This window comes from Gymnoscopelus microlampas, assembly GCF_963454915.1.
Source record: "Gymnoscopelus microlampas genome assembly, chromosome: 7".
NCBI classification, from domain to species: Eukaryota; Metazoa; Chordata; class Actinopteri; order Myctophiformes; family Myctophidae; genus Gymnoscopelus; species Gymnoscopelus microlampas.
Genome location: NC_139944.1, coordinates 38,126,753 through 38,149,990, shown reverse-complemented (window position 1 = coordinate 38,149,990; position 23,238 = coordinate 38,126,753). Strand labels below are relative to the sequence as shown.

At 40.2% G+C, this 23,238-nt stretch overlaps 1 protein-coding gene across 1 annotated transcript in view; it reads left to right on the top strand.

Moving 5' to 3' along the window:
• The window catches only part of cntn4 (contactin 4), a 181,709-nt gene that overhangs the window by 54,249 nt on the left and 104,222 nt on the right, over positions 1–23,238 (top strand). Inside the window, exon 4 of the mRNA XM_084061172.1 lies at positions 9,943–10,038. Within this exon, the coding sequence (XP_083917298.1) occupies positions 9,943–10,038 (96 nt within the window). The remainder of the gene's footprint in view (positions 1–9,942; positions 10,039–23,238) is intronic.

Here is a 23,238-nt window from a genome sequence, read left to right as displayed (position 1 = left end):
GTTCCTCCTTTTTATTTTCTCTTCCTCTTTCTTTGGGTTTATTGTTTACTCAAACATTCATCTTATTTATTCTGGAGAGAAAAAGTGCAACATTATAGATAAAGCTTATATTATTTCTTATTATATTGCCTTGAGCATAAGCCAGAATTGTTACATTGCAGAGGTGTGGCTGAAGTCAATCGATTTAGGCGTCTAATCTGAAACTAATACGTGGGAAAATATTGGGAATTGCTTTCCTTTAATAGGGCTAAAGAGCCTCAAATACCTATTAGTTAAAATGTGTTGGTGGTTTAAAAGGAGATTTATGTTCTAAGAAATAATTAAAGGCTGCTTCTTAATAGACTTGTACCACAGCCAATATGACATACATTAACTGACCTTATAGTACTCTTCATAAATCAGTGAGCCCAATAATTTTACATTTAAATCCGCTCTCGGAGCTGAACTAATCAGCAATCTAATTTCAAAGCGATTCGGTTGCAGTTCCGCTCAAGCCTCTCTCCACTGAGCAGCTCTAGAAGGAGAACAAGCACTCATGCTTGCATCGCTGCTCGGGGTGACATGGCAATGCGGAGCATTTTATAGAACGAAGGTTAATTAAGGTTAATTAATCCAATTTGAGCAATATGTGCTGATAAATGTGTTGCATTATGTCACCTGCCTTCGATATATGATTGCACCCTTCTTTTATTTAATGTCATGCAAGAGCACGGTCAAGTTTAGGGTTTAAGTGGTTAAACTCACAATACACTGTATCGTCCGCAAAACAGTCGTCACAAAGTTATGTTTATTGTTGTGGTATCTGAACTAACCCATTAAGTCTCCTAAATCCCAACAGTATTCTGAAAAACGTATGTTTCTATATCAGTGGTGCTCAATCTTTTTCATCTCAAGGACCCCCAAAATTATATGTATTTGGCCGCGGACCCCCATCTCAAAATATGTTGTTCCAGGGACCCCCAGAAGCGAAGATTTGAGTTATAAATGTTAGCTTTAAAGATGTATATATATTCAAAGATTTTCACACATTTTCACGATTTTTCTAAAATAGCAGATCTACAAGCTCGTAGCGCGGCACTCGGTGCCGCGCTACGAGCTTGTAGATCTGCTATTTTTGAATAGACAAAGTGTAAAATAATGCTTTTTTAGCTCAAATCAAAAAATGACACACAGATGCGTCCCAGGTCTTAATGGTTTAAGTGGTTAAACTCACAATACACTGTATCATCCGCAAAACAGTCGTCACAAAGTTATGTTTATTGTTGTAGTATGGGAACTAATTTGCCACTCAGTCCATTTGAGTCTGTGGTAACAGCACAAATGTAATCTATTCAGCAGCTTTTTAGTTTTTTTTTTTAGGAATTACAAAGTGGATTGCATTCATTCACCTCCCAACCAAGATATGTACTGTATGTGTGCACGCTCATCCATGAAGAACTCCCTTGAATTTTGCATTACCTTTACAGACATTCACCGCAGGGCAGTATTAGCAGAGAGAATAGTTGGAAACCATTAGCAGGAACATTTGTGGTGACTTGTTATTGTTTTCATCAATTTATTAGTCAAGCATAAATTAGTTTCAGCTGGAAGGTAATTCTGGTTTCTTAAAGGAGCTACACCATGAATTTAAAAAATAATAATAATATTTGATATCATATTGTTTATGTCCCTCAAACGTTTTTCAAAAGGTTTGAGCCTAAATCAAGCCTCAGATATACTCGTTCCAACTAACTTCTCTCTGGCTTATAAAGCACTTTCACCTGCAATACCACATTGTCCTGTTTGGCACGGGGCGCTATTGAGCCAGTTTGTATGCATGTCATGTCCTGGTTCTGTGTGGAAAAAGTAAAAAAAAAAAATAAGAAAAAATGTATAAAAAAAAAAAAATGAAAAAAAAAAAAACTTTTTTTTTTTTTGATTTTTTTTTTTTGGTTAGAACTGAAAAACGGGAGGAATTGTTCCCAGACGTGACGTAGGGTGGGGGAACAAATCTGACGGACTGTTTTCAGACCAATTTACATGAAAACCACAGATAGCCTATGAAAGCCTGCATGCTCGAAGTCGGGTATTTGTTGGAACAGAAGAGAGGTGGGGGAGACCAAAAACACACAAAAATGAAGAAAAAGTTAAAATTCATGGTGTAGACCCTTTAACACATTAGCTGCCAAAGACGTATATATACGTCTTTTAATTATCAGCTGTTGTCCGCCAAAGACGTATATATACGTCTTTGGAAAAAAGGAAAAAAAAAAATATTTTTTTCAAAAAAAAAATTTTTTTTTTTTTTTTTGCATTTTTTTTATAATTTCAACCCTTGTCGAATTATGAACAGATTAGGAGCTAAAAATGTTCGAAGATTTGCTGCTCCATTCACTTCAATGTTAAAATTCAAACGGACAAACAATTCACTTTGTTTTTTGGTTTAAAACTACTGCTTTTGAGCTATATTGAAACATCAACCAAACATGTCAACGAGGTCAAAATGACCTCGTTGACATTTGTGAAACCACACCTGAATCTCATCTGTGATTAGAAACCATCTGGGGATCAATCATACTGGAGGAAAAAAATCTGTGGCTACGCGAACAGGTACCAAAAACATGGCAAAACCCTGGCAGACAACAGCTAAAAATCTGAAAAAACTCTGGCAGGCAATGTGTTAACTATATACCGTAGGAATAACTTTGTAATGTTTTGCAGTCGTGGCGGGTGTGATGAATGAATGGTAACCTGATAACTACTGGTGCTATTAACCCATTAAGACCTGAGGGCGTTTCTTACTAATTTCTTCTAAATCCCAACAGTTTTCTGAAAAATGTATGTTTCTATATCAGTGGTTCTCAAACTTTTTCATGTCAAGCACCCCCAAAATTATATGTATTTGGCCGCCGACCCCCATCTCAAAATAGTTTGTTCCAGGGACCCCCCAGAAGCAAAGATTTTAGTTAAAAATGTTCGCTTTAAAAATATATATATATTCAAAGATTTGCAAACATTTTTACGATTTTTCAAAAATAGCAGATCTACAAGCTCGTAGCGCGGCACTCGGTGCCGCACTATGAGCTTGTATATCTGTTATTTTTGAATAGCTAAAGTGTAAAATAATGCTTCTTAGCTCAAATGAAAAAGTGACACAGATGCGTTCCGGGTCTCAATGGGTTAAAATCCCTCATGTGTGACCTACCACAGCAACATGCCTTCTGCATTACTAGACAGCGTGCGGATTGCTGTTTTCTGCCGTTATTCGAGTGTGTCACTATTGATTTAGCGTGAATGTTGCTTTATTCACTATGCATGTATCTCACGCAGTATATACCGCCATTACACAGCCATGTGCCACTAATTATGTATGGTACGATAGAAGAATTAGTAGATTTCTGTTGTGGTATATACAATAATGTTGGCATACTTGTCAAACACGGCAGACAACAATCATGGGTAAAGGAAACAACGCCTCCCGCTACCAAACACACACACACACACACACACACACACACACACACACACACACACACTTCACTTTCATTCTTCATTTACTGTAATACACGCAGTGGTGGAAAAAAAGTACTCAAATGTTTTACTTAAGTAAAAGTATCAATACTGCGGTGTAGAAATACTCAGTTACAAGTAAAAGTCCGGGATTCAAAATTGACTTGAGTCAAAGTACAAAAGTATTGGTGTCAAAATATACTTAACTCATTCAGTGCCAGGCTTTTTCAAGCCTGTTGATCCCTGTGCCATGGAAAAGGCTATTATTTTACCTTTTCAATTGGTCACAGAGTGTTTGTCTTCAGTGTGATTGATCCCCTGATGGTTGCTAATCACTGAGTCACTTCAGGTGTGGTTTCACAAATTTCAACGAGGTCATTGTGACCTCGTTGACATTTGTTTTTGATGTTTGAATGTGGCATGGCACACTCAGAAATACAGGGTTTACAATGGGAGGAAAAATGTTTTTTTTTTCTCCGTTTCCTTTTTAACATTGAAGTGGATGGAGCAATACGTTTTTGAAAATCGTTTTCTCCTAGTTCCTTTGAGATAAAAAAAAAAAAAAAATAACAAAAAAAAAAAAAAAAAAAATTAAAAATGTTATTTTGAAAAAAAACTTTTTTTTTAGGAGACGTCAAAAGACGTCATTGGCACAATTAACCAACTGAAAACAGCCGTCAAAAGACGTCATTGGCATTGAATGAGTTAAAGTACAAAAGCATAAAGTACTAATTATGCAGAATGTCCCATTTCACAAGTTTTCAAATGTATAAAAATCGTTTGAAAATAGCAGATGCAACGCATTGTGAGCTAGTAGATTGGCTATTTTCAAATGGCTGAAATGGTAAATGTATGTTTGTAATAATCTAAAACAAAGAAGTAACTAGTAATTAAAGTTTTCATATAATTGTAGTGAAGTAAAAGTACAAAAGATATTTGCCTCTGAGATGTAGTGGAGTAGAAGAAAAAGTACAGCAAATTGGGAATACTCCAGTAAAGTACAAATACCTCAAAATTGTACAATACTTAGCAAATGTACTTTCCACCACTGAATACACACGTCTTTTAAAACTTCTTCCGCAAAACAAGCCTTGGAGGAGGCACTGTAATGATTAATTTATCCCATTTAGACCTGGAACGCATCTGTGTCACTTTAGATTTCTTTGGCTATTCAAAAATAGCAGATCTACAAGCTCATAGCGCGGCACCGAGTGCCGCACTATGAGCTTGTAGATCTGCTATTTTTGAAAAATCTTGATTTTTTTTCTTTCAAAAAACTGTTTTAGAAACTGATTTAGAAATCATTTTAAAGAATCGCCTCAGGATTTAAAGGGTTAAAGTCCATAGAACGATTTACGCACTGAAAATAGCAGATCTGCAAGCTCACAACGCGTTGAAATGCGCTGCGTTGTGAGCCTGTAGTGTAGATCGTCTATTTAATGGTGTGAGACTCCATCGTATGATGTTCTCCGAGTACGGCTTGAACCAGTTAAAATGAGTTAGAGTTATACAACGTTCAAAGGGTCAAAAGATCAAGGTTTCTTCATTGTTACGTCTTGTGTATGGGTGCAAAAGTGTTAACTCTGTGGAATGTGTGGATACTGTGGAAATAGTTGTGTTCCTTAATTACTACTTGTCATTCCCCACACCTTCACAGTCAAGCACACAAGCACAGGGGTTGTGATTTAGCCAGAGGCAAAGCTGGGGGCTGTTTACCCGCCCCAAAAACATCTAGGGATAGGCTATACTCCAGAAAGCTTTTTAACAAACACTTCCCTCATGTCTGTTTGTCTCGAGGCTTCACCTGGATTTTTTTTACAATTCAGAAAAAAACAGAAAGCCAAAATATTGTCAATATTCTAGATGTTCTTTTAACCCATTAAGACCGGGAACACATCAGTGTGTCATTTTTAGATTTAGATTTCTTTGGGCTATTTGTTTAAATCGTGAAAATGTGCGCATATTTTTTTAAGTGAACATTTTTGTATTCATGTTACAACTTCTGGGGGTCCCTGGAACAAAATATTTTGAGATGGGGGTCCACGGCCAAATACATATCATTTTGGGGGTCCTTGACATGAAAAAGTTGACATGTCCTTGACATGAAAAAGTTTGAGAACCACTGATATTACAGCAACATACGTTTTTTTCAAAAAAACTGTTAGGATTTAGAAAGGTTTGAGTTACAAATGTTCACTTTAAAAATATATATATATTCAAAATGTTCACAATTTTTCTCCAAAAATAGCAGATCTACAAGCTGATCTATATCTGCTATTTTTGAATAGTCAAAGAAATCTAAAATGACTGATGCGTTCCCGGCTTGAATGGGTTAAATAGCAGAGCTGATTGCGTCAATTTGCTTTTTAGCCAGGCGGGACTACAAGGTTGGTTGATCCATCCAGCCATCCATTTCAGTCCAACATTACTAGACAAGATATCTCAAAATCCTTAACACATTGAAACCTGGGACGCATCTGTGCTCAAATGTTTAGATTAGAGCTAAAAAAAAGCATTATTTTACACATTTGGCTATTCAAAAATAGCAGATATACAAGCTCGAAAAATCTTAAAAATGTGTGAAAATCTTTGAATATGTATTATTTTAAAACACTTTTAACTCAAATGTTTGCTTCTGGGGGTCCCTGGAAAAAGAGAATTGAGACGGGGGTCCGCGGCCAAATACATATCATTTTGGGGGTCCTTGACATAAAGTTTGAGAACCACTGAAATAGAAACATATGTTTTTCAGAAAACTGTTGGGATTTAGAAGACATTTTGTAGAATCGGCTTCATGTCATAACACGGCAGCTGAGTGGTCAGATGGGTCGAATGCCTGGTCAAATGCTTTGGAGATTTTCAAGTCGGCCCTGATCCATAAGAGACCCTGATCCATAAGAGACCCTGATCCACTGTGGGGTTGATCGCCCGATTCAGTATGTTGAATAAATGGCGGAGTGAGAGCTCTCTGTTTGGCTGTTCAGCCTGAGCAAATCAAGTGAACAACAAGCCAATGAGGAGACCTATTATAGGGCTCTACAGAGTGAGTATATCACTCACATTTGCCCCTAAAAATAGATACTGTATATGCGAACCAGAAATAAATATTAACGAGCACAGTCTGGGAGTTGGCTAAAGATTATGAGGGTGTGTGTGTGTGTGTGTGTGTGTGTGTGTGTGTGTGTGTGTGTGTGTGTGTGTGTGTGTGTGTGTGTGTGTGTGTGTGTGTGTGTGTGTGTGTGTGTGTGTGTGTGTGTGCGCGACTTGCCAGCACATGATGCAAATATGAAACAAACTGTTGCGACTATGGTCATATTTTTGTTAAATCTTTGGTATGATTTGTTATAGTTTGGAAGGGTGTGTGTGCCAGGTATGGGTGTGTGTGCGTGCCTGTTTGTTTGTTTGTAGATTAGCTGTGCCACTCCATCTAGATAATTGGAGGGGAAACTTCTAGATCAGCTCTTATTGGAGGGGAAACTTCTAGATCAGCTCTTATTGGAGGGGTAACTTCCAGGGTTTACAGCTCCTGAACAACCAAGGAGGTTTCCTATACAAAGTAGACCCAAACTACCCAGTGGCACACGCAGGGGGCATCTCCCGTATTCCTCCTCTCCCAACCGGCCACCACCCAAGCTTTGTTTGTTCAATTAGTTTTTTGACTTGGCAGCATGTGAGTTTGAGTTCGTTTTTTTTTAACTTTAGAACGGTTTGATCTTTTGATTCATGTTTGTGTTACTTACTTGGGACCTGGGGAAGGCGGGAAACCTTTTTCATGTTGTGTCTTAGGCACCCCTAGACTGGGACATAACACAATCTCATTTCTGATTAAAGAAGCAGAAATGATAAAAGTCCTTGATTGATAAAATGACAGACATCCTTTATTGTTTTTGTTTCCATTTGATGATCTGGGTCAAGAAACTTGCATATATGCACAGCTTTTTGGTGTAACGTTATTCATTAGCCCAGTATAGTTAGCCTGGTAAACCCTCCCTCCGGAAATCTCATTTCCATTTGATTTCAGGAGAGAGTCTGGCCTGAACCGCCTTTCTGCAATAATCGCTGTGGGCTGGAGTTGGGCGGGAGTAATACCGTTGACTGACAACCCCTTCAACCAATGATCGTTTTTCCCCTTCAGCCAATCAGCAGTTCATGTTGACGAGCTCCAGACTATGTGACGCAACGGGACTTTTGGGACGGCCATGCCGAAAATAGGTTGCCTTATTGGGATACATGTCACTCCCCGCCCCTGCCGGTTCTCTAAATTTATATTTTTAAATAGGCTCTGTCATGATTAATTGACCACATATATGAAGTTAACTCATTCAGTGCCAAACTTATTTATTCATGTTAATGGAATTTTGGTTCTGAGTGCCACAGCCAAAATTCATTTAAAAAAAAAAGTGCTTAGGAAGCGAGATACAGCCTTTTTAAGTTATAGGTTAAACAAGGAGTGGATGGAGCAGCAAATCTTCAAATCATCATAAAAAAAAAAAAAAACTTTTATTTTGAAAAAAAAAAAATATTTTGATTTTTTTTTTATGACGGATTTGACGGATCGTGGCGCTCTGGGCGTCAGGCCACGTGACGGATTTGACGGATTGTGGCACTCAATGAGTTAAACAACTAAATTCTATCCTAACGATATCTTAATAGTAAATTCCGTGCCTCAAAAAATAAGTTTGAGACCGTTTTAAAACCCCAAATAAGAAGTCACGGCACTCGCAGCACAACAATGGCTGCCGTTCGTTTTTTTTCGGCCCCAGTCAGGCTGCACTCGGCTTCATTTGGGCTCACTCGAACTCGCCACCTGATTGGCCAACTGTCGCTGTCAATCACAGAACGATGTGCGACGACGCTGATAGGCTCGTCAGTTCGGCGTATAGAGCGATTATTGCAGAAAGGCGGTTCAGGCCAGACTCTCTCCTGAAATCAAATGGAAATGAGATTTCCGGAGGGAGGGTTTACCAGGCTACAGTATAGTACTGTCTGGAGTTATTTCCTCTTACGCGAGCACAGAACACCACATGAGCTTATTGTCAGCTGTAGTGTGTGCAGTGTGTTTGCAGCAACTCTTAACTCACATGACATGAGCCATTAACGTGTTTCACGTGTTTTACCGCTATGGCGCTGGGTGCCATTAACGTGTTTCATGTGTTTTTGAAAAATTTGCATAACATGAAAAACATGTTCAGAACCCAAGATATCATCATCTGAAGATGTGCAGCTCCATCCACTCCTTGTTTAACTTAGAACTGAAAAAGGCTGTATCTCGCTTCCTAAGCACTTTTTGTTTTCTGTGAAAAAAACTCTGGCACTGGGACAAAATAATATATTTAAAAATCTGGCAATTATGGCACTCAATTGTACTACCTAGGAGTATGTAAAAGAACAAAAACAAATAAACAAAACGTTTAAAAAAATAAAAATGTTCTGGCACTCAATGAGTTAAACATGAACGGGAAATCTGAATGGGGACTCAGTCAAATAAGATAGACAAAATAAGGCAGAGACACGTTCACAGTTTGAAAAGAATCGGTGATATAGAGTTTCAAAACTTCAACAAATTCAGCAGGACAAGAAATGTATGCAGCCTACCAGCGTTGAACTTGAAGCACACACTGAATGGTTCACTTGACTTGATAAAAATCTCTTTGACACACACAATGTGATGTCTCTACTTAGTCACAGTTAGTCAGAACAAGACAGCTTGGTCTGTGGAGGCCTTTACTCATACAGCCCGACACTCAGACTACAATTGTCTGTCTCCTGCACGCACAAAGGAGAGCTTTCTCTCACCTTGAGCTCCCCATAAAGTATTCAAATGCAATGAATTCAGAGACAGGTGGTTGGCCAGAGATTAGTGAACAGAAAAGACCCTTTTGTTGAATTCTATTACAATTTTTATTCTAAAACAATAGACATTGCAGTGGTTTATGTTTTAAAATTTCAGACTGATGAGGGAACGTGATGGAATTGTTGGGAAACTGAAGAGCTCACATGTCAAGTATTATGTTTTGATACTGTATCATCGTTCTATCATGATGGTGGAGGCAATCCACCATATCCTTTGTTGGTGTTGACTAACTATCAATTCTCCAAAGAGGTATTTTGAGCGGAGAAGTCCTTGTCAAAACTTTGAAGCCAGAATTCTCAGAGCTTCGGTTTTCAGACAAACGTATTTCAATAAGCTATTACTGTAGGTTAGTCTAAGTCAGTCATAATAACACATTTTGTAGCTCTGATACTTGATATGAAAAGAAAAAAAATCTATTTTCAATAATATGCGTTTGGTCACAAATGCTGTCATGTAATTTAATGTAATTAATTATTTGTCACTGTATATTTGTACATATGTGAAATTTGTCCACTGCATTTTACCCATCCTATGATCAGATGGTTTGTCAGGCCCTGGTTGTTAGGGAGACTTAACACTCAATACCTTTTATTTTTCAGACTTGGAAAACTTCAAGACGAGTAGAAGAAGCTCCGTGTCTGTCCGTGAGGGACAAGGGGTGGTTCTGCTATGTGGCCCTCCACCTCATTCTGGAGGTAAGCAAACACACTCTTTGCATCTCAAGTGAAGGAGGAGAAAAAAGGTGTTTAGCCCAGTTTCCAAGTTAAGAGAACTCGGCCGCTGGCATTCTGAAAATCCTGTTTAAGAAACTGCTGCTTCAAAACTGCGTTATCGTAGTGCTTCCAGTCCTGATAGGTATTTGTGTAGAGAGGTTCCGCTGTATCCCTGGTTACCCCTTGGCTTCCTTTTGCTCATAGTTTATCTTTGAGACAGAGTTGTTTGTGCTGCACATGTCCTTTGTTCACTGGTGCTAACCAACACCTTGCACCCGCCATTGTGGGGGGAATAGGATATTTCCAAGTGATTCATTGCAGCTTCTAGATGTGAGCATCCCCTCTGTTAGCCCTGGGAGTTGTAACTCCCTTGTTGCCATGGGACTACTTACGATTCTCCCTTACAGCCACTGATGAGCCCTATATTCTCTGCTCATCAACAGCTGGATTGAACTATTATTGGATTTCAGCAGCACTTCCCCAGACCTCCTGCATACATGTGCTATACATTATTACCACCAGCTGACTAAAGGCATGCTTTTCCAATAAGAAACTCCAATGTCCTTCAGGGACCGTTTATGTTAAAACTTTCACCTAATAAATAAACATAATGTTTCAGCTGCTTTGTTAGAAATTGCGTTTAGGTATTGAAGGTAGACTTGTATTATTGGGCGCACCATCGATCCATGCATACTGTAGCTGCTATGCAGTCTATAGAACTTATGTTCAGTTATATGCAACTAGTCCATACCCGGTCGACGCATCCGTGGGGGGATATGCGCACATGATCTGGCCACCCGTAACCATGGCGACTACATAAAAACACGAATAAACAGCTGAGATTTGGTGAAATCGAAAAACGGGCTTCGCTGTTAGGTGCATATGGTAATGGTCAATGGCTTTGTGCAATTTCGGATCAATTGCTCCAGCCGCTGAGGAGAACCCGGCAGAGCAATTTTGGCCTCACCACTGACCGTGACAGAGGTTTGTCAAATTATAGGAAGATGGACGATAACAAAAAAAATAGGTAAAACGTGGAAGAATGTTGTGTTTGTAAGCTTGTATCTGGTTGGGACTTTACTCAAGAAATGCTTAGTGACAAACTCTGGAAGTCTGGAAAATGATGCAGTATTTTAAATTCAGTTCCAGCTTCACCCAGCTGATGGCTTCTCAGATGATCATGATGAGGGCTTGGGTGGGAGCTGATTAAGTTAAGTTTTGTGCTCAGGGAAACTTAGTGTTTACCAGATGGCCTTTCTACCCACTAACCTTTGACCACCCCCATATGACTCTAATAACAATGTACAATGCAGTTCGTGACAGCATTATAGGCAGCGACATGCTTGCAATTCAAGCTTTTTCAATAGTGTGGATAATAAAAAAAACAGAATAGAATAGAAGAGCAGCCGACCCAAATTCACAGTTCTGTTGACGAAAAATACCATAAATCAATTTGCTTATGACATTGGATGAATCAAATATAGACCATGTGGACCAAGCAGGCAGCATATTGAAACAACACACAACCATGACTCATGACCCCAATCTTAACCCAAATAACTTACCCTATAACTTAACCCATTAAGACCTGGGACGCATCTGTCACTTTTTGATTTGAGATAAAAAAGCATTATTTTACACTTTGGCTATTCAAAAATAGCAGATATACAAGCTCATAGCGCGGCACCGAGAGCCGCGCTATGAGCTTGTAGATCTGTTATTTTTGAAAAATAGAGAAAATGTGTGAAAATCTTTGAATATATATATTTTTAAAGCGAACATTTTCAACTCAAATCTTTGCTTCTGGGGGTCCCTGGAGCTAAATATTTTGAGACGGGGGTCCGCGGCCAAATATATATCATTTTGGGGGTCCTTGACATGACAAAGTTTGAGCACCACTGATATAGAAACATACATTTTTCAGAAAACTTTTGGGATTTAGAAGACATTTGTAGAATCGGCTTCAGGTCTTAATGGGTTTAAAAAAAAAGAAAGTGTTATGTAACAAATACTGTGAGTGAGTGAGTCTGTCACTCGAGAACCGTCGGACCAATCGACTTCAAACTCGCAGAGGACCCAAGGGAGTGATGCGCCGAGTGGGAAGTTGGTCAGATCAGCGATTGTCCAGATGTCCGTATTATGGAATCTAATGCGCAGAATCTCAGCTTGCCTGTCCCTCGCGTATCTCGAAAACACATCGACTTCAAACGTGTTTGTACCCCTCGAGGACCCGAGAGAGTGATGGTGCTAGGTGGGAAGTCGGTCGGATCAGGTTCCCCAAAAAATACCTATAAATCCACAAATCGCCACATATGGAGATCAGTGTTGCCAGATTATGTCAGAGAAACAAGCTACCAGGTCTAGGAAAACCAGCCCAAAAGAAGCGACTATGGGCCACATGAGCACTTTAACATATACATCAGCTATTTGAAAATAGCAGATCTACAAGCTCACAACGCGTCGCGATGCGACGCGTTGTGAGCTTGTAGATCGGCTATTTTCAAATAAAATCTTGCGGGGAAGTTATAATAAGCAGATCTGGCAACCCTGATGGAGATCCCTGATGTTGATGTCATAGACTGACCTCCAAATACTACGATAACGGGTACTGCTCTAAGTATACAAGTATGCAACGGGTATTGCATAACCTGGAGGGTAATACATTCCCAATAGGCCATCGTTCCCAGCAGGCATTGTTCCCAGCGGGCATCGGCCTAGTAATTAAAATTGTGACAATAAGTGCCATCACTTAGGATATCATATGGAATGTCATAACAATACCTTACACATAGACCACAGCCTCGTGTCATTAAAATGTCAACATATTCACCACCAATTATATGTTTCGCCGGCACTAAACACACACACACACACACACACACACACACACACACACACACACACACACACACACACACACACACACACACACACACACACACACACACACACACACTGACACACTGTACAGTTTTCACACAAATACATCTAGTCCTGCGTATGCATCAAACTAGTCATACTGGCCTCAATGCAAAGCAGTCAACCACAGAGCACATCTAGGAGTGGATTGTGCTGGCAAAGCCTTTGTTTAAGCTCATCTTTTATAATTGTTCCATCAAGCGTGTCTCTGCTCCCTGCTAGTGCGCAGTGTTTATTTAACCCAGAGGTTGCACAAATGGAGCCAAAAGTACACTTTCGGTTAAAAATAACGCACAGTTTACTGTGCAGCAGGAATGCCTTTCTGACCCTGATCTCAGGCAGCCCACATCTGACGTGTCATCGTGGATTCAGTCCTTGCTTCTATCATTGGTGTTTAACCCAGTAAGACCTGAAGCCTAAGTTTTGAAAACTTGAAAATGGGACATTCTGCATAATGAGTACTTTCTACTGTTAGTACTTTAGTACTTTTGATACCAATACTTTTGTACTTTTACTCAAGTAAATTTTGAATTCCGGACTTTTACCTGTAACAGAGTATCTCTACATTGCAGTATTGATACATTTACTTAAGTAAAAGATGTAGTACTTTACTGTGGTGATTTGACATATGTGATGTTATTCATTTAAGAGAACTCTATATTATATATATATATTCTAAGAAGGAAACATTTAATATGAACTTGAATAACATACTGTACTGTGCAATATAAATAGCTGGGGATGTTTATCGAGACTCACTTCGATTCCCTGTCTTCGCCATCTCCTGTGTGTGTTAAGTTTCCAGCTGTGAGTTGGTTCCTGCTTAATGCCGAGGGCTCGTGTCATGTGTTAATGAAGACGTTGTTCAAGTCTGAGTTGAACAAAGTGTTCATGACTATGAAAAGTACCCATTGAAGTAGATCAATACCTTTGCTGTTTGGCCTTGTACCCCACCCTGTGGGCGTGGGTCTGTGGGAAGACTATTTAAGTTTGGGTCAGACATGACATGAGCTGAGTCGGCCTGTATTGTAATCTCTCAAGAACAGATTCATAGCTGCGCTTGAATCTGTCCGGAGCCGCGTTGAGAACCCATGCACATTGGCTACAAGTGGGCGTGCCTTCAGATCAGGAAGCAGGCCGCGCTTTACCCAATCAAATGTAGTGGCCGGGATTTACATGTGTGCGGCTCACTTCCCACTGAAAACAAACCGAAACTCATTTAACAATAGCGTCCTCGGAGCCGACAAAACCACGGAAAGTTAGTAACATTTTAACTTGCTCTTTCATCATAGAAACAAGTGGGCTTATAACCAAAACGATCCATGTTCTTTGGGAGAAATGGTGTTAATGTTCCGTGGAGAAATATTGTTAGTGGGAAGGAAAACATAGGCGCACCACCGGAAGTGGAGGGCTGAAGGCATGTCCAAACCCCGGTTTCCAGTGAGCATGGCTCTAGTTAATTCCTCCGCCCAGAGTCAAATGCAAAAGTGAAAAACAGCAGAGGGCGCTGTTTTTCCTTTTTATTTGACGATGGGTTCCCAGATTGGCCTGTATGTAATGTCGCATTAAGACGTGTACGTTGGCTCCACTGTATTCAAATACTTTAAAATCTCTCAGGGTTTGAAATCTGAGTTCTTGTCTGTCTCATTATTGTGTTCTTATATGTTCTGAGTGCCCCATCCAGATTCCTCATTGACAGTACTTTTCCCACCGCTGTTTAACAATGTTTGTAATGCCTTTGAATATTAAAACTCTCTAGTACTACCTCTAGTAACTAGAGGGTGAAAGAGAATCAGTGAGAAGGGCCCTGTAGTCGCCGGAGTATCTGGGTTGTAAGGCCAGATACCCTGACTAGGCTCTGGGGGTCATCGTTGCATCTCACCTAACTCCGAGATTCCCTTGCCTTGATCTTCACTCTCTTGTTGATATCGGCGCATGATGCCAATAGGCGTGTGTTGTGCAGGGCCAGGGTGGAGAGTGATGTCTCCTTCCAGTCCCGTGTGGACGTGGATGAACTTGACAATGGGCACCTTGGCTGTAGTGATAGGCAGGATATGCTTCAGACCGGGGTGTTTCCTGAGTAGTTTTGCCAGGTATCCGTTACGACGAAGTATGATATGAAAGCCTTCTTTACACTAATATTTCCATACATTTTGGTTGGTTCCATTTGCACACTCTCAGAGTTAAATTAAGACTGTGGATTTTATGGTGTAGATTTGGAGTCCCAGAGATAAAACCTCTTGAAATGAAAAAGGTTGATCATCACTGCTAATGTAATTGTCTAATGTCAACCATGGACTACAGTATGTAGCAGAGACAGACTGGTGGTGGCACAGTTAGTCATAGTATTAGTCATAGGGGTTTCCATACATATGCAGTGCATGTACTTTACATAGTGCCCGAGGTGTTAGGGTATGTCTATGATCATTAGCCCATCACATATTCATTCCAGTTCTTTGGCTTGGGGGAGGATTCTCACAGTGTGTCATTAGGCCTGTGACAGCCAGTGGCAGTCATTGTTGACAGGATTTGCTGTGCCACCCAAAGCCACCAACCTCATGAAGACCTTATTGCGTCTTAATCACATTCCGCATGTGGGTGTCTGGAGAAAGTCCCCGCACATCCCTATTCATTACCATATGTTGGTTGGCCTGACTATAGACTGAGGTATTGAGGACCCCTCTGTGTATATCCAATGCTCTGGGGCACCCACCTGCCAGAGGGGGCCGTCAGAGAACACATTATGTATAACAGCCAGCTGTCCACAGTGTTCACTGGGCTGTCTGGTGCATCCAGCCTCTCTGTTCAGACGGGGCTGATCATGTTCAACAGAGGATAAGATGCTAGGAAAGAGAGGGGGCTGTTTACTGTGTGCAGGTGTGTTTGAAGTTTAGGAGGGTAATGCACACATGTGTGTTGTGTGCGTGTGTGCGTGCGTACGTGCGTGCGTGCGTCCGTGGTTTTGCTTGTGTTTCTTTCATTATTCATTGGTGGAGGAGTTTCAATCTCGGCGGGGGCATCGGCAAGGACTTGAGGGAGCGCGGTGCCCGACGCAGAGTCCTTCAGATATCTGACTGATATGTCCATATATGGGCATATTATATGGATATTCAGTTGTCCAGAACCACGGCCCATATATGGGCATGCCAATATACAGGGTATGGGCATATACTAATGACATCAGGGATCTCCATATATGGGCATAAAAGGGACACTGGTTGACAGACAGATACAGAGATCTCCATATATGGGCACAAAAGGGACACAGACAGATGAGGCACTCTGACACTAGCTAGGCCCTATCTTGAGCGCCCCTTATCCCTAAAACCTTTTTGCCATTTTTTGCTATTTTGAAAAACATTTTAAAATAGTTCAAATATACGATCTACAAGCTCACAACATGTCGATGTAGATCGGCTAGTTGAACTATTTTAAAATGTTTTTCAAAATAGTAAAATATGGCTATAAGATTAGGGATAAGGGGTCACGAAAGATAGGACCCATATGACTCTAGTAAAGATGAAATACCATGATCTTTTTATATATGTATATTAATGTTATATTGGTTGGGAATTGCTGATCTAACTCAGGCATTAAAAGTCTGGGTTGTTATTTCAGTGTAAAGGCAAATATTGTATGTATTAGAGCGACATGTTTAAACCAGTGAAGTTTTATTTTTTTCTTTCAGGGTCATCTGACCTTAATCTGAGTTGCAGATGACAGATTTCATGAATAATCTTCTTACAAATCCCTTATTCTGATATGTTTTTCCTTCTTTATCCGTCCGAGGGTCCATCTTTTTTTAATATCAAAAGTAATTATCACACCAGATTACAAAGAACACCATGCACTCCTCTCAGACAGCATTATGTGTCAAAGTTACTTTGGGGACGAGATGCTACAGTGACAGTAACTAGACATGAAATGGGATTTATTTATACAGTACAGTATATACTGTACTATATATATACTAGTCTGTACATATATATATTTATTTTTACTGCAAAGCATTGATGTGATACGATGCGATGCAGTGTTCTTGTAGATCTGCTATTTTTGCTAGCCTATTGTGAACAACTTTGAACTGTTTTGAACATTTTTGCCTATAATGACACGCCCAAACATAGGAACGCCAGGTTGAAAGTGACTAAGAGAAGGAGCTCCATTCTCAGTCATATACGAAAAGGTCATGGTGGAATGAGAATGCAGAGCACACACACATACACACACACATCCCAGAAGACACGATTTAGTGACACATGCGTCTTCTAAGCCTCATCTAAGCTCCTTACATTCACAGTGCAGTTGTTTCTGTGTTCAAAGTGTGTGTGTGTGTGTGTGTGTGTGTGTGTGTGTGTGTGTGTGTGTGTGTGTGTGTGTGTGTGTGTGTGTGTGTGTGTGTGTGTGTGTGTGTGTGTGTGTGTGTGTGTGTGTGTGTGTGTGTGTGTGTGTGTGTGTGTGTGTGTGTGAGTGTGTGCACTACGTGCATCTAAAGAAACTGTAAAAAATAAAGTAAAATACAGCATGCAAGCATAAGTATGTTTACTACATGCTGAATGTCTGCCTGTGACTGTATGGACAAGTGTGTGTGTGTGTGTGTGTGTGTGTGTGTGTGTGTGTGTGTGTGTGTGTGTGTGTGTGTGTGTGTGTGTGTGTGTGTGTGTGTGTGTGTGTGTGTGTGTGTGTGTGTGTGTGGTTTAAGCTCCTGTGCTGTGGTTGTACGGGACATAATTCCAGGTTTTTTCCCTCTCCTCTGCTATCTGGTTGCCGGTGTCTAACCACCACCTCCAACATCCTTGGTGCTGGGGACCGGTACAGCCGCTCGTCATGTCCCAAGGCTCCCTGTGCCGGTACATAAACACAAATCCCTCAATGCCACTGGGGATTTCATCCCTGGAGGAATGCGCTGTCACCTGCTGTGCAAGGGGAAAATAACAATTGTGGAAAACATGACAGCCTCCGTCCCCGACACCTAGCTTGCTTAGCCTGAGTGCTAGACTGCATTTTTAACTTTTAATCATAGCCTCCGGGCTGACCTTTTACTGCTACATTATTACAATATAAAATTACAATACTTTGTGGCAAATGAAGAGCTGCAGCTCAATTAACCCATTAAGACCTGAGGCGACTCTTAAAAAAAATCTAAATCCTAACAGTTTTTCGGAAAGAAATATAAAAAAAATATTTTCACGATTTTTCAAAAATAGCAGATCTACAAGCTCATAGCGCGGCACTCGGTGCCGCGCTATGAGCTTGTATATCTGCTATTTTTGAATAGCCAAAGACATCTAAAGTGACACAGAAGCGTTCCAGGTATCAATGGGTTAAAGAAGTATCCTGACTGGTGTGTAGTTTTTTTTTTGCCTTATTGTTACATGAGCTGTCGTGCTTTCTGCTAATATGGGTAATTTGCCTGTTCTCACACTGAAGAATTGTAGATGGTGGGTTTGGATTTTATATACTAGTGTAGATAGATTGTCTACTTCATTCTTAACCCATTAAGGCCTGAGGTTCCGATTCTACAAAATGTCTTCTAAATCCTATCAGTTTTCTGAAAAACTTCTGTTGATATATCAGTGGTTCTCAAACGTTTTCATATCAAGGACCTCCAAAATGACATCTATTTGGCCATGGACCCCATCTCAAAATATTTTTGCTCCAGGGACCCCCCAGAAGCAAAGATTTGAGTTAAAAATGCTTGTTTTAAAAATATGTATATTGAAAGATTTGCAAAAAAAATCACGATAAAAAAAAAAGCAGATCTACAAGCTCATAGCGAGGCACTCGGTGCCGCGATATGAGCTTGTATATCTGCTATTTTTGAATAGCCAGAGTATAAAATAATGGTTTAAGTGGTTACACAGATCTTAACAGGTTAAACGGTGGAGTATGGCGTTGTGAAACTGAAGCCGTCTATTGAGTCATAGAGCCTTGACTCTCAATAATAAGAGTGACTGATTTCAGTCACATGTGCGGTCGGTCCTTTGATGCTAAGGGTGTTTTTCTTCTCATACTTTATGCTGCAGAGGATATTGACTTGACTCATGGCTATTCAAAGCCAGCAACGGCACAGCAGACTAGCATGAGGCAAGAGCCGTCTCACCGCCCCATGTGTGCAAGGCCCCCCCGGAGAGCTGGGTCGGATAATGACTCCACATGTTGAGCTTTATTTGTGGAGAGGATGATGCAAGGCATAAGGTTGCCCTAGTTGTCCCTGTTACAAAGCAGGTACACAGTAGCAAATGTAAGTCTCAGTAACAAAAGGAGAAATAAACAGCAATGATTTTTCTGTGTAGATGATGGACGTGACTAGCCTGGTAAAGCCCCTTCCTCCGGAAATCTCATTTCCACTTGATTTCAGGAAGGAGTCTGGCATGAGGGTTTATTTGGCTTTTTTTTTCGTCGTCCACCAAGTGGACGAGCCTATCAGTGTCCTTAGCCTGGTAAAGCCCCTCCTCGCTCATCCTTCTGTGATTGACAGCGAAAGTTGGCCAATCATGTGGCGAGTTCGAGTGAACCCGAATGGATCCGATTGCAGCCGACCAAAATGGAACGGCAGCCATTGTTTTTGTCCGCTGATTTTGGTTTTAGTTTTAAAACTTGAGAACGCTCTCAAACGTCTTTTTTGAGGCACGGAATTTACTTTAAAGATATCGTTCGGATAGAATTGAGTTGTTTAACTTCATATATGTTTTTAATATGTAATATGTAATTAATCATGACAGAGCCTATTTAAAAATAGAAATTCAGAGAACCGGCAGGGGCGGGCAGTGACACGCATCGGAATAAGGCAACCTATTTTGGGCATGGCCCTTTCAAAAGTCCCGTTGCGTCACATTGGTCTGGTGGTAGTAAAAACGAAGTGCTGATTGGCTGAAGGGGAACAACTGCTGATTGGCTGAAGGGGTTGTCAGTCAACGGTATTACTCCCGCCCAACTCCAGCCCACAGACAAAAACACACACAGGTTCTCATGCCAGACTCCTTCCTGAAATCAAATGGAAATGAGATTTCCGGAGGGAGGGGCTTTACCAGGCTAGGACGTGACGGGATGCAAATTACTAATTGACTAATCGTTAAATTATTAGCACATTTGTAAACAGTATCTATCTATCAGATATAAAAATAGCCTCTTTTTCCATTTTGTTTTTGTCAGCAGTGTAATATTTATCTCATTACAAACGTTCCAAAGAATAATGGTTTGATGTACTTAACCAAAGGAGCTTGAAATATTTGTTACTGTTGTCAAGGCTTTTTTTGGTTCATTAAAGGAAATAAACTGTATTCTACTGTTTGTGGAAAAAAACAATTAAAAGCGTTATCACATGACAACACAGGCATGTAAATACTTACCATAGCAACTGTGTTTACAATTCATCACAGATACAAGTTAAAAAGCAGTAACAATATGAGACAAAGCAGGACAGTGACACAGTTCCTCATCTCAGACTGTTGTGCTAATGATGTGCCTCCATATGTTTGTGTTCACACGTGCACCCAGCACTCTGCACCGTCTGCTTGGCTACACACACACAACAATGATATGACGATGTGCCATGTCGCTCTGTTGTTACCTTAACTTACCTTGCCATGTTTCCAGCATGGTGGAGTGCACAGCCAAACCACTGCTGCTGAGGAGGAGGAAATATCGTTGCTGTTGGCATTACTTTTCAGGAAACCTAAAAAGAAAACAAATGAATGGATCAAATTTCAATGGATCCATGTAGTTATTATTTAGTCACACAAGCTAAATGCTAATGCTTTTCATTGGTTCAATATTCATAAAAAACATTCACTTAACCACTTTCACCAATTATCATTATTTTTATTTTTTTTTAATTGCAGATCTACAAGCTCACAATCTGCTATTTCTGATTATTTTGTGTGACTGACGCAGTAGGGCATTAATTTATGAAAAAACACAAAAAGTTGAAATATGGAGATGGGATATTTCTGCCTGACAGCATGAAACAAAAAGTAGAATAGGGCATAGCAGTGGCGGCCATGTTGTGGTGCCACAGATAGAAAACCCATTAATTCTTCCCATAGAGATCTGAAAATGATTTATATAAATTATTTTTAAGCCTGTTGAATCATGAGCACAAAACATTTGATTTTGTGTCAAAAAATATTTGAAAACCGCAAAAAATGGGTCTTTATTAAATATAGTATATCTCTGCTGTCCAGCCAGAAACTGCTAACTCCAAAACGCTCATTGTTCAGGAAACGCAAAAACAAAATATACGTTTTTCAGGAAATGAAGAAAATCTTATATTTTTAAAACAAAGCAACACTGCCTCATCAAAGTTGGTATAGTGATTTTATATATTGTCAGATACTTGCATGTGTCATTATATTATCAACACTTTAACCAAATCGCGGGTAAATCAACACTTTACCCAGCCCAAGTGGAGTTAGCAGTTTCAGACGAGCAGAAATCAAGCTGAAGTGGAGTTTGGTGTCCAAACAACAATAGCTCCACTCGCTGCTAAGGGAGAGGTTTCTGAAGGGTACAAATTCTCAAAAGCTAACAATGGATCTCCAAGCTCACAATGCATCACAACAACGTGTGAATTAATGCCCTGATGCTTCATGCCACTTATTATATAGGCCTACAATAATAAACAGGACTTTAAATATTACAATAACTTCTGCAAAGAGGTAGTAGAATAGCGCGACAGAAATGCTATGAACGCCTTTCTTCTTGTCACATTGCTCTCCTCATTAAACACTTAATAGATTTTAGAAATATAATTACTTGTTTTCATAACATTAGCGTCAGTGCTAAGTTTGATAAACAGGTACACTGCATAGTTTTAACAGACTACGGGGAGCTTGTTTACGTGATCCTCCTCCTCGTTCACTGTGCAACGCGCTCTACTCATGCTGTTGAAAAGCAGCGCTGTAGAGGAGAGGGGGGAGTTGTTTGTTTTTAACGGACAGTTTGAGGATCCAATGGAGTTGGGAGTTTTCGTCAGAGGCGCTTTTTAATACTTTTCATTGGTTCAAATGTTTTGATATTTTACACAGACCTAAAGGGTGTTCAATAGCCTTGATTTATGAAAAAAAAAAAAAAACTGAAAATGGAGTTAGCTGGTCCTGGCTGGACACCGACGATATATTATAATATAATTAAATATTCAAATATTCTTTGACACTGGTCATGATTCACCAGGAGCTTGGATGGCTATTTTTGGAAATATCTATGGGGGAAATGAATGAGGTTTCTCTCTGTGGCACCACAAAATGGCCACCACTGTTATGCCCTATACTAGAGTTCTCAATTGGCCGAACAATTGCCATAATGTTAGGCCAGAAAACCCGACTTAAGGGGGCACTAAGGGGCACTAAAAAAAAAGGATCGCCAGTAGGCAGTGCCAATTGCTCAAATTATAGCAGAGTGAGAGAACAGACATATAATAGTTGGCGAAATGGCAACTTCACATGTTCAGTTGTTCATAAAACATGCTAAGTTAGTAAGTTCTGCACAAAATAGGCTAAAGCTTACTGTTAAATCCCTGTTGTCAACTTGTCACGCATCTCTCTCTCTCTTTCTCTCCCTGACCGTCAGGGAGACGCGCTGCTGCTGCTGGCTGTGTCATTTATATTTCCTCCTTCACCGGTGGATATCCCACTTATTTATGCCAATTCTTTGACAAATTGGCGCCATCCAGTTATGTTTTAAATACTGACTTGGATTTTTCTTTTTTTCTTGTTTTTTAATATCATTGCACAGCAGCAGACCTACAAACCCAAAACGTGTTCATCTGCCTTCTATCCTGGGCTTAAAGATCTGCTCTGACCTGTTGTTAACCTATAGCTGTACACGCCCACCAGTTGCATCATCCTCTGCCATTGCCTTTTAAGAAACCCATCTACAAGTTCCAAACATGTTAGATCCTGATGTATTGTAGACTTCAGTGGGCTTGTAGATTGAATGGCTATTTGGTGTGCAACACCAGCCCTGCAATTAAGTATACATCAGGAGGAGTATCCAATATCAAAGCAGCCCAGGCCAGCATAGAAGCAACTTCTTGCTGCCTGACAGACAGACTGACTGTCACTGTGCGTGTGCCTTGTAGCCCGGACTGAGCCTCCCTCCACTCCAGTCACAGAGTAAAAGTGAAATGCCAGTCAGCACCGTCAGCGCCATCTTCATAATAGATTAAAAAAAAAACATGGAGCCCGAGTCTTGACTAATTAGCATACATTTCAGGCCCGGCTCGGCCCGAAAACGTTGGGTCGGTCTGGGTTTGGGTACAAT